Genomic DNA, 13,856 nt, shown 5'->3' with positions numbered 1-13,856 from the left:
CTCCTGGCAGCAGCTCCTGGCAGGTTAGTATGGGTGACTCCACCTTCAGTTTGTGAAGCTCATGCCATGGGATGGGGCTGTGCAGAGGTGGGGACAAGCATCTCCACCCTGCTGTAAGTGCCTAACACACTAACCACGTGCAGGTATCAAAGGGAGTCTCTATTTCAGGCTTTCAAAAAAACCTCCCAGAACAGCAGCAAAAGACAAGTCAGGTCCCTTCCAACCTGCTAAGTTTCTGAAAACTGAGAGGGGCTCATACCTCTTCATCAAAAAAAGGCTCATCTCCATCACCTTAGCTTCTATGGACTGTGGAGACAAACATGAACATAAAAACGTTTTTCATCTCTTTTTAAAGTTGCCAGCTCACCAGTGAAGCTGGGCAGTGTCCTGCAGTGAACTCTCTGGCATAAGATGGAACTCTCTGGGTAACCACGCTGCAGAAGGCAATACTGCTGTTGTGAGTCATGCGCAAAGGTACAGGACAGAGATTCACACAGAGACCAGCTTTTGGCTAACAACAAAAGACTCGAATCAACACACAACACCAATAAACATGCAGAGCATGTCAAAGACCTGAAGACAAATACAACAGAAAAGAGAAAGTTCAAAACTTGACTTCTCTCGTCCTACATCTGAAGGTATCACTTCAACAGAACGTAAAAGTGGCTTCTCCTGTTCATGCTCTAATGACTTCATGGTCCTTTGAGGCGGGGGCGGTGAGGAAAGGGGTTTATCCATCCGTTGGTTCAGGGTCGATTGGTTCAGTATCAGAGGCACTAAACAGTCTCATCTCTTTTGGCATCAGTTTCCTTTCAAAAAGATCTTCTAGCTGTCCTGTTCCACTTTGTTCTCCCTCCTTTGAGGTCCAAGTTCAAACGCTGGAAACTGGGAAGTCTCCGGTACTGAAATATCTGAGAGGAAGTGAATAGCTCCAGCCATGCCTAAAACAACGAGAAAGAAATCTTTGTGCATCTTTGACATTAAAATGGCACAGTTGACAGCAAAGGCAACTGCACCTGTTTGCACACCTCCTCACTAGATCTTTTTTTGAATAGGTGAACTTAGGGCTTATAGAAAGGCAAGCTCATCTGTGCTTTGCCCAGAAAACCAAGTTTCACCTGAAAAAATCAAAGGCAAGAACCAAGATCTCTCTGCTACCACCTTTTCAGCTGCACAACCTCAATACTACTTCAATTAAGAAAAACCAAATCCCTATTTGGACTGTCCTTCAGAATTTGAGCAGCTCTTGCTTGTCGTCTTCACTAGTTAAACAACAAAGGCAAAACTTCATTATACTTGTGCTGTAAAGATTAATTTTGCTGTTTGGATTCAGTTTGCTATTCATGAAGAGATCATCCAGAGCCTGAAGCACTAGCACCAGTATCACCTAATGAAACTTTAAGGGTGACAGACAACAGAGGCACCCTACAGCAGGAGAGCACACAAATAGAAGCTCAGATTTACAGCCAAGCTAAAACCCTGCTTTATCAACAGCTAAGCACATACAAAGGAAGGAACCTTCCTGAAATACAGCATCTCATGCAAATGAAACCATCAGGACAATCCTGTAAGATGCACATGCAACTGCCACAGAAAGTGTGCTCGTACATGCAGAATTGGACAACTTCACACACATTTTGGCTACAAAAAAAGCCCCCCAAATTAAGATATTTTGTTTAAAATTTGAGATTTATAGATTTTTCTAAAAAAAAAAAAATAAATAAATCGCCAACATAAAAAAAAAACTAAAATAAAAGTGGTATGTCAGCATTAAAGCACAAATCATCATATCATTGGCATTACTTCACCTTTTCAACAAATTTCAAAGCTCTTATACAACAGATTGTATGCCTGCTTTTTCCTTCTACAAGTGCATGCAAGGGAGCTCTCAGGAATAAGAATACTTATACTCTTCTCCTTTAAACATTAAGACAATAACTCTGTATTTAGAAGGGATACATAGAACTACTGCTCTCTTGTGTTCATACCTTGGATTGGTTTATTTGTAAAATAATCCTATTCAGCCTGCTGTAATTTCACGTATTTGCGATAGGTGGCACACTAGGCTCATTGCTCACGAAGTAGGAGCGCTACTTTAAATCCTACTTGGATCTATGAGTCCTATGAGTATTTCTCAAACGTAAGGATGAGATAGGGAATAGAAAATAAACTACAAATAAAAAAAGATACAAAGCTCCAGGAAAGTATTTAGGAACATCTCTGAACTTACAGAAAAGCCTCTAAGAGCTCTGCATTTCTTTTCTGTTCAAGTGATTTGGGTTCACACTAAAACTAGCTTTTCCTTGCTTTAATATTGCAGCAGAGGTCTAATTCTGAGAAGCCAGCAACTGCTTTGAGACCCCCTGCCCACAGCTGCTCCTCTGCCCGGTCCCTCTGCAACAACACCTGCGATAAAACTGTTGCCATGACTTCTATTTGCTTTCAGCCAAGAGGCATCAGCACAGCAGAATTTTATTCAAGAGTGACAGGGGCACTGGCTTTACATTGGAAACTGCTGAAATACAATCAAAAATTTAAGTTGTGATAGCAAATGGTTTTCTTTTGTCTCTCTCCCCTCCCCACCTAGAGGTGGTGCTAGGGGGTGGGTCTATTTTTAATAGTAGAGGAACACACCAAAGGTTTCCCAACTCCTAAACATGCGCCAAAACTGCAAGGTTGCCCTTCTTTTCTGTATAATACAATACCACATGCAACACTATCGCTTTACCTTCAAAGAGAGAATAAGGTCGGTCAGGAATACGACATCCATGTGCACCATACTCCAAACACCATTCAGCAAACTGGGGAAAACATTAAAAAAAACGTTGTTTTTATTTAAGACTGTTAAATACAAGCTCGAGTATCTGCATATCTTTAATAAGTACTAAATGTGAAACAGTGTAAGCAGAGACACAACACAGAAATCACTGTCCGAGATCAATTTGTCCCATTTCAACTGTGACAAGGCTGCAATTAGGTTTTAGGATACGTATTTCCACAGCACAAGTTCCAGTTTCATAACAATGTAATTAGGTGGGCTGTACTTAACTTGTTTTCTGTAAATCAACCCTTCTACATGTCAATGAAAAATGTTATGAGAACAGATATATTCAGTTTCAAGGGCAAAATTTTTCTAATACTATAATATCAGTTTCTTATCTGTCCTGGTGCTTAATTTATCCACATGCTTAAGACTCAGGGCTGTTAATTGCATTTTGATTTTCTTTCGCTTCCATGTACCAATTTAGAGTATTAAATCTCTAGCTGCCATTACGTAGTTTTATTTATTTTCTCTCCCCAAGCCTTATGAAAAAATCGTTATAGACAGTTAGACAATTATGGTCATCAATATTTTGTTGCAGAAAGTAGAATACCATTAAAAAGAGTTACCAGGGTCTTTCTTGTGTTTGATCAACACTGCTGCAGTAGCTACATTAGACATACATGACTTACGAACTGCATCTGGATCAATTTAATAGCAACCATCTATTTCTCCTTTATGGCTCCCCAGAGCATACGGGGGCCACCAGTTCCCCTGGCATTTCTGTGCTTGGAAGCAAACCACTGCTTATTCAAAATACAGTGTGAAGATTCCTGCAAAGCAAAGAACCGAGAGGTCTCTCCCCGTTCCCCCTGCAACTTGGGCAACCTGCTAGCAAACAGAACACCCTGCTCACAGGATGTAAGCATTCCCCCAGAGCCACCAATCTGTTCCACAGGAGGATAAGGGGTGGCATCTCCTCCCTTCTTCCCCCCACTGTTCTGTCGAAATGTTTATTGGGGGATAGATTTTTCTTCTCTTGGTAGGGGTGTGTGCATGTGTGTGAATGCCTTGAGGAAACCCGGCAAAAAACCCACAAACACAAACATTGTGGTCTACACTGTTACTAAGAACTGATTAAACATTTTTGGGCCCCCCACAAGTATAAATCTTGAAACCAAGGTTTAATTTTCCACATAATCTTGTCTTACACGTGAGGACAGAACATGTTTATGGCATGTTTCTAAACTACAGTCAATTCTTGCAACATCCACATCTTATTGCATACTAGCCTTTATTATGACTGCCAGCCTGGGAACTGCAACAGAAATTACAAAAACATGCACCCCAGGCCACTGAAACACAACCATCATTTACAAGTTCATAGCTTCACCACAACTCACAGATACAGTAAGTCACACTAGTGTCTTTGTCACACCAAGGGGAAAAAATAAAAATCTTCTAGCAGGAAGACACGAGCCATTATTTGTCACGTAGACTGCCCGTGCTTGCCTTAACACTGGTTTAATCACAATGTTGAGCAGCACAGGGCTCAGATGCTCTCTGTTGCCTGGAGCCCAGGATGCCACAGCCCCTGTCTCCTCTCACAGGCAGGCCAGCTAGGAGAGGCTCAACCTCCTGGGAGCCTGTCTAATTATGCTGGAGAAAAGCTGCAAAGCCGAAAGCAAGAAGCACAGACCAGGGGTCTCTGAATCACAACCTTTCAAGCTCTTCTGGTTCATTTGTGAAACAGTTTCAGGGCTCCTGAGAGGTAACCAGGGATTCCTGGCCAGGCTCCTTCCCCTGGGCCTCATGTTTTCGGCGTGAGCAAACATCCTGGGAGGGGAGCCATCTAGTTCTCTCAGATACATGCCTTTAGGTACCAACGTAACTACGTGTTTGCTTCCCTGCGTGCTCTGGCTCAAAAAGAAAAGATTTCAAGAATTCCAGACAAGCAAATTCCTCTGCCTGTTTCAAGATTTTCCCTGCAAGAGCCTTAAGGCTCTGAGTGAATACTGGAGACGTTAAAATGCAGAATGGCTGCAAATATGCTGCCAGACCTGCTGAGCACCTCCAGCAGTCTTTGGCCACTGCACCACATCTTCCTTCTCAAAGGGATTTCAAGTACATAAGTAACTGAGTCTCTTCCTTCTTTGGCTTTGAAATAGATATGTTTCCTTTTCTCTAGCTTGGTACGGAAGACTGTCAGGGCTCTCTTAGGCCAGAAACACAGCACCAACAGGAGTTGCCAATGTTGCGCAGAGCCACAGAAGATGTACTAGCATGGAGGATGACAGGGAGAGCCTGAAAGCTGCGCTGACAGTAATGCCTACATGGTGCTGTGGCTCACAGGTCAGCAGTGGGTGAGCCCACAGGTAACAAAGTCACACATTTGCCGTGAGAACGCTAGGGGTTTATTACATTCTTTAGGATGCACGTATGCCTACCAGTGTCCTCATGGTGTGATGCTTTGGTAAATGTAAGGTGAGACAAGCAGCAACTTTTTAAAGCTCTGCTGACAGGACAGGCTGACAGCGGAGATTAATACAACAGCTTTACATGTTGCCAGTGCTCATCTGAAAGCACCTAAGAAGCAACTCATCAAATTTCCCATTACAATACTTCCAAAAAGGCCTCAGCTAAATAGCTGCAATATGAAACCTAATATCCATTAATTAAGCCTGAAAAAAACCCCAACCAACAAACCAAAATCAAACCAAAGCCTTGTGAGATGAGGAAACAGAGGCTGAGAAAGCTTTCCCCTTTGGTAACTGCGAGCATAGTCAGAGCTGACAGCAGAACTGAACAATTCCAGTGGAAAAATTCTGAGTGTGTCTTTCTCTGCAATTTGTATTAATGAAAAAAGAAAATAAAATCTAAGTGAGCAATTTAATAACTGCAATTCAGAGCTCTAAAAGCCCCAAACAGACACTAGTCTGAAAACAAATAATTACAGAACACTACAAACAGTATCGCTTGAGGAGCTGAGGACGACAGTGGATGTCTCAATGGAATAATTAGCACCACATAAAATTAGTCTGTTATTGTTCAGGCAGGCTGACTTTCAGACTCTAATTTCTTCTGAATACGTGTTAGTTCCTCGCCCCTTACAGAACATTTGCATGTTTCACTTTGAGTATTAAGATGGTGTGTGCCCCATGTACACAGTTGAAATGGTCCAGTCAAAGTGTGAGTACAGGGGAGCAAGTGACGGGACACTGTTGTCCCACCCAGCCAGCCAGCTCCAGCTCTAGCGTACAACAGCCTACTCTGATCTCAGTTTAGTCTTGCACAGGCGTTATGACGTGAAAGGGAAAAGTAATTTTGTTGGGATGCTGCAAAGCTCACCTTGCAAGCTCGGTAGAGGTACTTTTTGTCCTGAGTTAGGTTATAGAGAGACAAGAAGGAGTAGCCATTGCCAGCAGTACCATGGCAGATCCCATATCCTTTTCTCAATAAACCTCTCTGCCAGATGACATCGCTACATTCCATAGCATCTTTCAAGTATTTATCCTCTTTAAAAGTCTGTGGAATAAAAACAGAGAAGAAAACACACATAAATTGAAGTAATTGAAGAAAACAAAAGGAAGCTGGACCTGAGAGGTGGTTTGGCTGTTGGTGTGGGGTTTTCCTATATACAATTTACTTTGAATTTTAATAATCCATTCATCGCAGACTTGCCTTTCTTTTCTTACTAAGTTGTTTCTCCTTTCCCTACATGTAAAAAGAAAGAACTTCTGATTTCAGAAGCAAAATCTTGTGGACCCCAAAGGAAAAACTCAAGTTCAAGGCCCTTGGTTCTACAACCTATAATCTATTTGAAGGGTATATGGTCTTTTTTGCTTTTCCCCTCCATTCCCAAACCACATCATCTTTTGATTTGAAATACAGAAATGTAATTATTGCCGCTAAGAAATGTAATGCAGAATAGTGGAGATCAAATTTGGTCCTAAAGGGCTAGGCCCTGGTCTTCCTGAGTAATTCTTCCTGGTTACTCACCATCTACCCTCAATTCGATGTCAAAAATACACAAGAACAACTCTTCGCATAGCACAGGGTTATTTTCTCTTTCACAAGGACAAGTAGGAATACTCCGTTACCTTAATTAGTGTTTGTATTGGAAATACTCAGAGCACTAGCCAGTTTGGGCAAAGGACCAATTTTGCAAAGCTTATTGCAACTGAAGTGCACTTTGGACACAAGAGAGCCCATCAAGAGAGCAGAAAACAAAAGCAGGTAATTTAGCTGAACACCACCAGACTTCCACCTTTATAAAGCTGCTTTTTTGCTCTCCTTTGCCTAAGACACTCTACAGATCAACAAGACAAAAAACCATCCATTTAAAAAATAGTAACTGATGCACTACTGTAGACTTAGTCCTTTAGAGACGGCATCCCCTGCCAGGCTATTTAATAAGGTAACAGAAACAATTAACATGCAAGATTCTTAAATCCACGAGCTTGATAAAGAAAGTCCCTCTCTCTGAACAGGGTTTGACAGTTACTTAGCTGTAACATTTCAAATTAAGGCCTGGCAACAGCATTTGATTTCCACGACAAACACTTCTGTCTGTTATTACAAGTCCCTATGCTTGGTATGAAAGCATAGCCAGCAAAATGTACTCAACTTTTTCTTATTGCTTCTTCAAAAAGCAGAATATAAAGAGTAAAAGAAAAGCATCATATGCCCCATCACCTTAAATACAAAAAGAGCCAGAAAGGAGACTGATAAACAGAACTTGGTCCTATCCCTCTTATCTTCTGCAAAACATTTTGTGCTGGGGAAAGCATCGCATTGACAAAGAAGGGGAAGGGGCAGGAAGAAGCATTAAGTGAACGTCCTACCACAGTCCAAAGAAAAAGCAACTGTGACTGCTGCTACATTCAGCAATGCTGTAAGAGATTTACAGTTCACATTTCAGGTAGCTGCGTAAGTAATTATTCCATAAACCAAGCCTGCTTTTCATCAGCCCACCCAGAGGCCAACCAGGGAATCTGCCAAGGAGGGCTGTCAAAAGCAAGAATGAATTTGCATAGTTTTAATTAAATGGCACACTTTCAAATGTCATGCAAATCAGAAGTGCAAAATACAAGAGAGACAGCAAACCTAGTTAAGGGTGGAGAAGAGCAAACAGTAGGCTTGTGGTAGCTCAACGATTATATTTATGCCCTAGAGGGGCCCGGGATCTTTGCTCTGACGTTAAGTTCTCAAGAGTGATATCTTAATAATGGAATAATTTATGGAAGACATTCTTTGGCAAGGCGCACGAACCTACGCTTTTGAAAACCAACATAATTCTTGGAAAACTCTTGGGATGAAGATTCAAAGAATTTAGGTCAATGTTCTCACACCCAGGACTCTGATATCAAGTTGTTTAAATACGTGGCACTTTTCCAAGAAAGCCTGAAGTCTAGTAAGTACCAGCACTCCGAGCAGCAATTTTATCCACTTATTTCCTCTTTACAAACGTACCCATTTTGAGATTTTTAGATGCCTAGACTAGGGTTCAGGTTTGAAAGTCTAAATCTAGAAAGAGATGAAATGCAAGCCTTACAATCTCATAGGCCCATGTACAGGTCTCTCTGTAAAAACAGAGGTCTATAAGAACACAGAATAATTCACCTTATAAGCTTGCATGAGCATGTGGATGACTCCAGGGGCACCATGGCACCAGTGAACCAGTCTGTCAGTCTCATTGCTCAGTGACGAAGGGTAGTTCCCAGATCGGAATTTTTTATGACGCACATAGTCAATGCTTGGCTTCACCAGCTCCGCCAGGGTCTCCTGGTCCACATTTGCAACTGGCTGAAGAGAACATTAAAAAAAAAACCACCATCAAAAACATATACAGAAGTAGTAACAAATTGTGTATCGTTAGTTCTATGATCTATTTTCGAGTATCCTACATATGTGCCCTTGATCCAAATACTTTGAATCACTTCATACAGATTTAATTAATGTCTGCTTACAATATGCTTGTGAAGAGCATTTTTACAGCTACTGTAGAGACAAAGAAATTGGGGCACAAAGTTGTTACCTGTCTTAACTGGATGTGACACAGAAAGACTACAGAAGAACTGAAAACAGAATATAGATTTCAAGACTCCCAGGCCTCTCTTTATACCTTAAAACGGAGAACACACTTACAGGAGAAAGATGTGTTTATACCTATGTTGCTCATAATAAAAACTTAAAACACGATCGGTTACACATTTTGTTTTAAAAATAACTAACATAACAAACCTGTCCTATTTCCAAATAAATGAAAAAGAGTGTATGCAGTGGCATACCTGGCAAAGGTTTATGAAGGTTAAAGTTTTCCATCATAAAAAAAACCTTCCTGAAGCTATGGGCTATAAATCTGTATTTCCAATTTCAGAAGCAACACCTTCTCCAAGCAGCTAAACATCTTTGTACTACAAACTCATCCTTAGATTGCTCTTCTGAATTTTCCTTCTCATGTCTTCTATTTAGTTTACATCCTTGCCAAAGGAATAATATAGCCATCAACCTGCCTGCTCCTTGTAAGTAAAGGTTTAGAAGCTGAGTATCTGTTGGGTCTGCAGTTGTTCTTTGTTGTCATTCCCTCCTCTACCAGCCCATTTTACAGTATTTTCATAACAGAGCTCTCTATTTTTACAATCTACAAGATTTCTGGAATTCCTGTAAGCTGTGGGAACAACTGTAGAAATTGAAGCCTACAGGAGTCTAATAACTGAGCTTATTTTTTTAAATAACTTGTCTTTGTTGCTGACTTGATGTTGTACAATTTCACTGTTTCCCACCAGCTCCAGCACATTTGCATTCAATAGGTGAGCACACTGCTACAATTGACAGTTTTACAGCCAAATGACGGAAAACTTTCAATAGCTGTATTTTCAGTAACCTGAAAAAAACAAAAGCCTCTATTTCACCTCAGCCAGGAAAGCTTTGCCAGGCTTCTACCTACCAGGTCCCTCAAGCAAACTCCACCTCTGCACTTTTCTGAGCGGAACAGAAACCTTCACGCTGCTAATCAGGAGTACACTGGAATACAGATCAGCTTATCATGAAGAACACCCCACCGCTGATCAGCCCTTACTCAGACACTGCTGACCTGTGGGGTAGGACGATTCTGTGGGAAGCTTTGTTTTGGAGCTCTGATTTCATGCTGCACCCCTGCAGCAGAAAGCAAAGCAGATGGGCACCAGCCATAAATGCCTTTGGTCTTGAGCTGTGCAAGGCAAGCCTAGCCCAGCACATCTGTTCTTGGGAAGTAAATCCAAGAAGAGCAGAGCTCTTTACAAACCTCCTTCTCACCTTGTGCTTCTAAGAAGATCTGAGTACAGGTGAATTCTTTGCATAAGCTGCTGAGGTTTCCAGCACCTACTTCCAACAGCAAAAAAGTAACCTACAAGTATGTGTCCTAACTCTCTGGACAAGAGCAACAATATGCAAACAGACATTTTTGCCTCAGGGTTAGTGGAAGGGGCTAGGATTACAGACTCCCTAGCTAGCACTTCAGCATTCCCCCTCTACCTCCTGGATGAGTTAACACTGCTGAGTTCTTATTCTTCCAGGAGTCTTTTGTGAATAAATCCAGCAATAGGTGTTTCGTCATAAAGGTGTACAGAAATGATCAGTGATGTTCACATCTCAGACGCTATGTGGGACACCCTTTTTTTGTTATCAAACAACGACTCAACAAACAATCTCCTGAATTCTTTGCTGAAAATACAGAAAAATTCTCCTCATTTGGCATGGGAGGGATGGGGAAAGGATGGACTCCAATATGCCATCTTCTTCTGCAGTGGATGACTCAATTCTGCATGACTCACAATATTTAATATACAGTGAAAAGACAGTAATCTAATGCTGCATAAACAATGGCTTTGTGGTAATTCTTAAAAGCAGCAATTATATGTAAAGGAAAATATAGTTACAATTTTAACATGTAGACAGAGTAGCTTTTGCTTAAATCAAAAAGCACTGTGTAATTATTTCTCCTATCAGCCTTGAATAGCAAATGAAGGATGGAGCCTTTAAAGAGGCTTCTTTAAAGGACCAGATGTTTCTCAGAAAATCTAACAGAGCCAGGGAAGGAAAAATGGAAGCCAGGAAGATGAGGGAGCCAAATGGGGGCAGACCACCTTTTTGAAGCAAGCAGGAAGCGAAGACCTGCTGGAGTGAGTTCAGAGGAGGGTCACGGAGATGATCAGAGGGCACCTCTCCTGTGAAGACAGGCTGAGAAAGTTGGGGTTGTTTAGCCCAGAGAGGAGAAGGCTTCGGGGAGACCTCATAGCAGCCTTCCAGTACCTAAAGGAGTCCTACAGGAAAGGTGGAAAAGGTTTTTTTTATCAGGGAGTGTAGCGATAGGACGAAGGGTAATGGTTTTAAACTGAAAGAGGGTAAACTTAGATGAGCTATTAGAAAGAAATTCTTTACTCTGAGGGTGGTGAGACACTGGAACAGGTTGCCCAGAGAACCTGTGGATGCCCCGCCCCTGGAGCTGTTCAAGGCCAGGTTGGATGGGGCTTTGAGAAACCTGACCTAGTGGAAGGTGTCCCTGCCCATGGCAGGGAGGTTGGAACTAGATGATCTTTAAGGTCCCTTCCAACTCTAATCATTCTATGATTATATGATCAGGGCGCAGTAAATCAGAGCAGCCTGAGGCCCCAGTGAGATGATCACTGCAGAAAATGGCTGTAGTGAGGTTAAGACATGCCCCCAAGTAGCAGAGCCATGGCCACTTCCACGGCAGAGTCAGACACTTTAGCCTGAGCTACTGGTAGAAGTGGTGTGAGCTAAACTGAAACAGATGGGGAGAACTAACAGCATCTTTTGTAAATGAGGAACGGCTCGGTAGCAGCAACACCAATACCAGCAGTTCATTCGCTTTTGCAATGAACATTTGTATGCAGCCTCAGGCTGCGAGGACCTACGATCCTTCCACTTGCCTGAAGGAAAGCCATTCTGCGTGATCTGGTAAGAAAACTAACATTTACAAAGATGCCCAGACTGGCAGCACCTTTAAAAACCAGAAACGGGTACAATGCAAATTTTGCAGCTCTGTGGCCATCTTCTATAATGAATCTTCACGCTTTTGCCAGATTGTATAACAGAAATAAGATATACAGGTCTGTTTTGAAAAACAATCCTATTGGAGAATCTCAGGGCAGGAGGGAATGGATTTAAGTGTGGGAAAGAGGAGGTATACAGAAGAGAGGAATCTCACTCAGGCCAACAGAAAGAAGACAGCAAGGGTCATAAACATAGTAATGAACATCAGATTTTCAGGGGAGAGAGAGGTGGGATAAGGAAGATCATCTAAAGAATAAAAACATACTGAAGACTAATGCGTGATTAAAGATAGTCTTCAAAACAGTGAAAAAAAAAAAAAAGGCACTGGAGAAGAGAGGAAAGGCATGGAGGGCAGGAGAAGAGGACGCACCAGCGGTGTATCCATGTAAAAATAGCAAAAAATTGAAGAGTGATGGATGGTGAGTGATTATTTAGCTGGACTAACTGCAGGCACCAGAAGAAGTAAGGATGAGGATGAAGGAAGGCACCTCATTGTCTCCGTTGAGGATACAAAACTTCAGCTTGTGGAACACCGGTGCTCTGAACATTCTAATGTGAGGATACCTGAGTCACAGTTTTCTTCTGCTACCAGGGCCTGAGCTAGAATCTCTGCACAGTTCTGCGCTGCAGAGCCTAACTCCAACTTGTGAGACCTGACCCAGCACAACACTGCACATGCATGAAAGCTGAAGATAAGATCCTCTGATGCAAAACAACAAATGGTGTTTCATCCCAGCCCACAGAAGATGCTCTTACCTGCATGAGAATGTAATAGATCCCAGCCACTCCATGGGCTGCTCCAACATATTGCTTCCTGTGCCACTGGTACAACAGAGGACAACGGTCTGTTTTCCGCTCCTCCTTTGAAAAGTTTTTCCCCGATTCAATAATAGCATCTATTACCTGAGAAAATTAACACACCAATTCATTTAGACTTGAGTGTTGATGTAGAAATGAGATTTTTCCTAAATGGTGGAATTGCTTATATTTCTAAGAGTAGAAATGTAATATATAAGTATTTCTAATCACTTTTTTCCAGGCCTGCCTTCTCTGGTTCTGGTATCTGCAGAACAGTCGTGCATCTTCCCCACACTGCATTCTCCTCTTCACTTAAACACTTCCACACTTCTGTCTGAAGGTTTTTGTAACAATTCCATGGCCCATCATGGACCCACCTGCACTGGCCTGTCTGAGTCCCAGCTGGGCAGCAGGGAAAGAGGGAAGAGACTGGAGGATGAGACAGAGTTTCCAGTTCTAGGTCCCTCTCCTCTTCAGCATCCTTTTCTTAATCCCTTGAATTATGTGAAGGATTGATTCCAGTTCAACTTCACTGATGCTGCGGCACCGGAGACAGAAAACTATCTTACCTCTTTGATAACAGACTGTGGGACAGTGTCCGGACCAATTTCAGTATTCAGGTACAGCAAGGCATATAGGTAACCTGCTCTGCCATAAAGCAGCTCATCTGGAAGTTCAGCATCTGTGCTTATGACTGTCCTTTGGAGTTGCAACAACCTGCATCAGACAAGGAAGGTTGTGAGAGAGAGCATCTTTTCTTGAGACCATACTGGTCTATGTGTTACACAAGCCATCAATCAAACCAGAAGTCGGAGCCCCACCACTTCCCTTCAGTCATTCCCAGTTTAGCTGGCTGCCAGGTTTACACACAGGAGCTCTGTGTGCCTGCCATCCATGACAGGCAATTCAGAGCCAGAGCCAGGTGAGTATTAGTGCAACTATCAGGCTTTTGTGCAGACAGGAACAGATGTATGGTTGAAGGGTGGGGGTTGGATGAGGCTGGAGAACTACTCCAACAAATAGGGAGCACCACCTAAAGCCTCTGGCAATTTCACCTAAGCAAGGACCTTTAATTGTAGATGTGTAAGAGGGAAATAACAAAAACAAAAAAAACCCAACAACACCATTCAGCACTCCCCCTTCCTAGATAACATGTTGCCTCATATGTGTGTAGCAGCTCCATTTTAAAAAGGGCACTGGTATTATGCACAAGTGTTTTGCTTGCCTTTAGCGATGA

The 13,856-nt window shown here is 42.2% G+C and overlaps 1 protein-coding gene across 1 annotated transcript in view; it reads right to left on the bottom strand.

Moving 5' to 3' along the window:
• Positions 1–814: 814 nt before the first annotated feature.
• Positions 815–13,856, bottom strand: part of LANCL2 (LanC like glutathione S-transferase 2) — a gene marked incomplete at its 5' end in the record, with an annotated part of 29,395 nt that continues 16,353 nt past the window's right edge. The window contains 6 exons of the mRNA XM_082480073.1: positions 815–941; positions 2,729–2,801; positions 6,110–6,286; positions 8,384–8,566; positions 12,578–12,724; positions 13,189–13,336. Of these exons, the coding sequence (XP_082336199.1) occupies positions 826–941; positions 2,729–2,801; positions 6,110–6,286; positions 8,384–8,566; positions 12,578–12,724; positions 13,189–13,336 (844 nt within the window). The 3' untranslated portion in view covers positions 815–825. The remainder of the gene's footprint in view (positions 942–2,728; positions 2,802–6,109; positions 6,287–8,383; positions 8,567–12,577; positions 12,725–13,188; positions 13,337–13,856) is intronic.

This window comes from Vanellus vanellus, assembly GCF_965231255.1.
Source record: "Vanellus vanellus genome assembly, chromosome: 2".
NCBI lineage: Eukaryota > Metazoa > Chordata > Aves > Charadriiformes > Charadriidae > Vanellus > Vanellus vanellus.
Note: the sequence above shows the minus strand (reverse complement) of the source record. Positions and strands in the feature narration are given on the sequence as shown.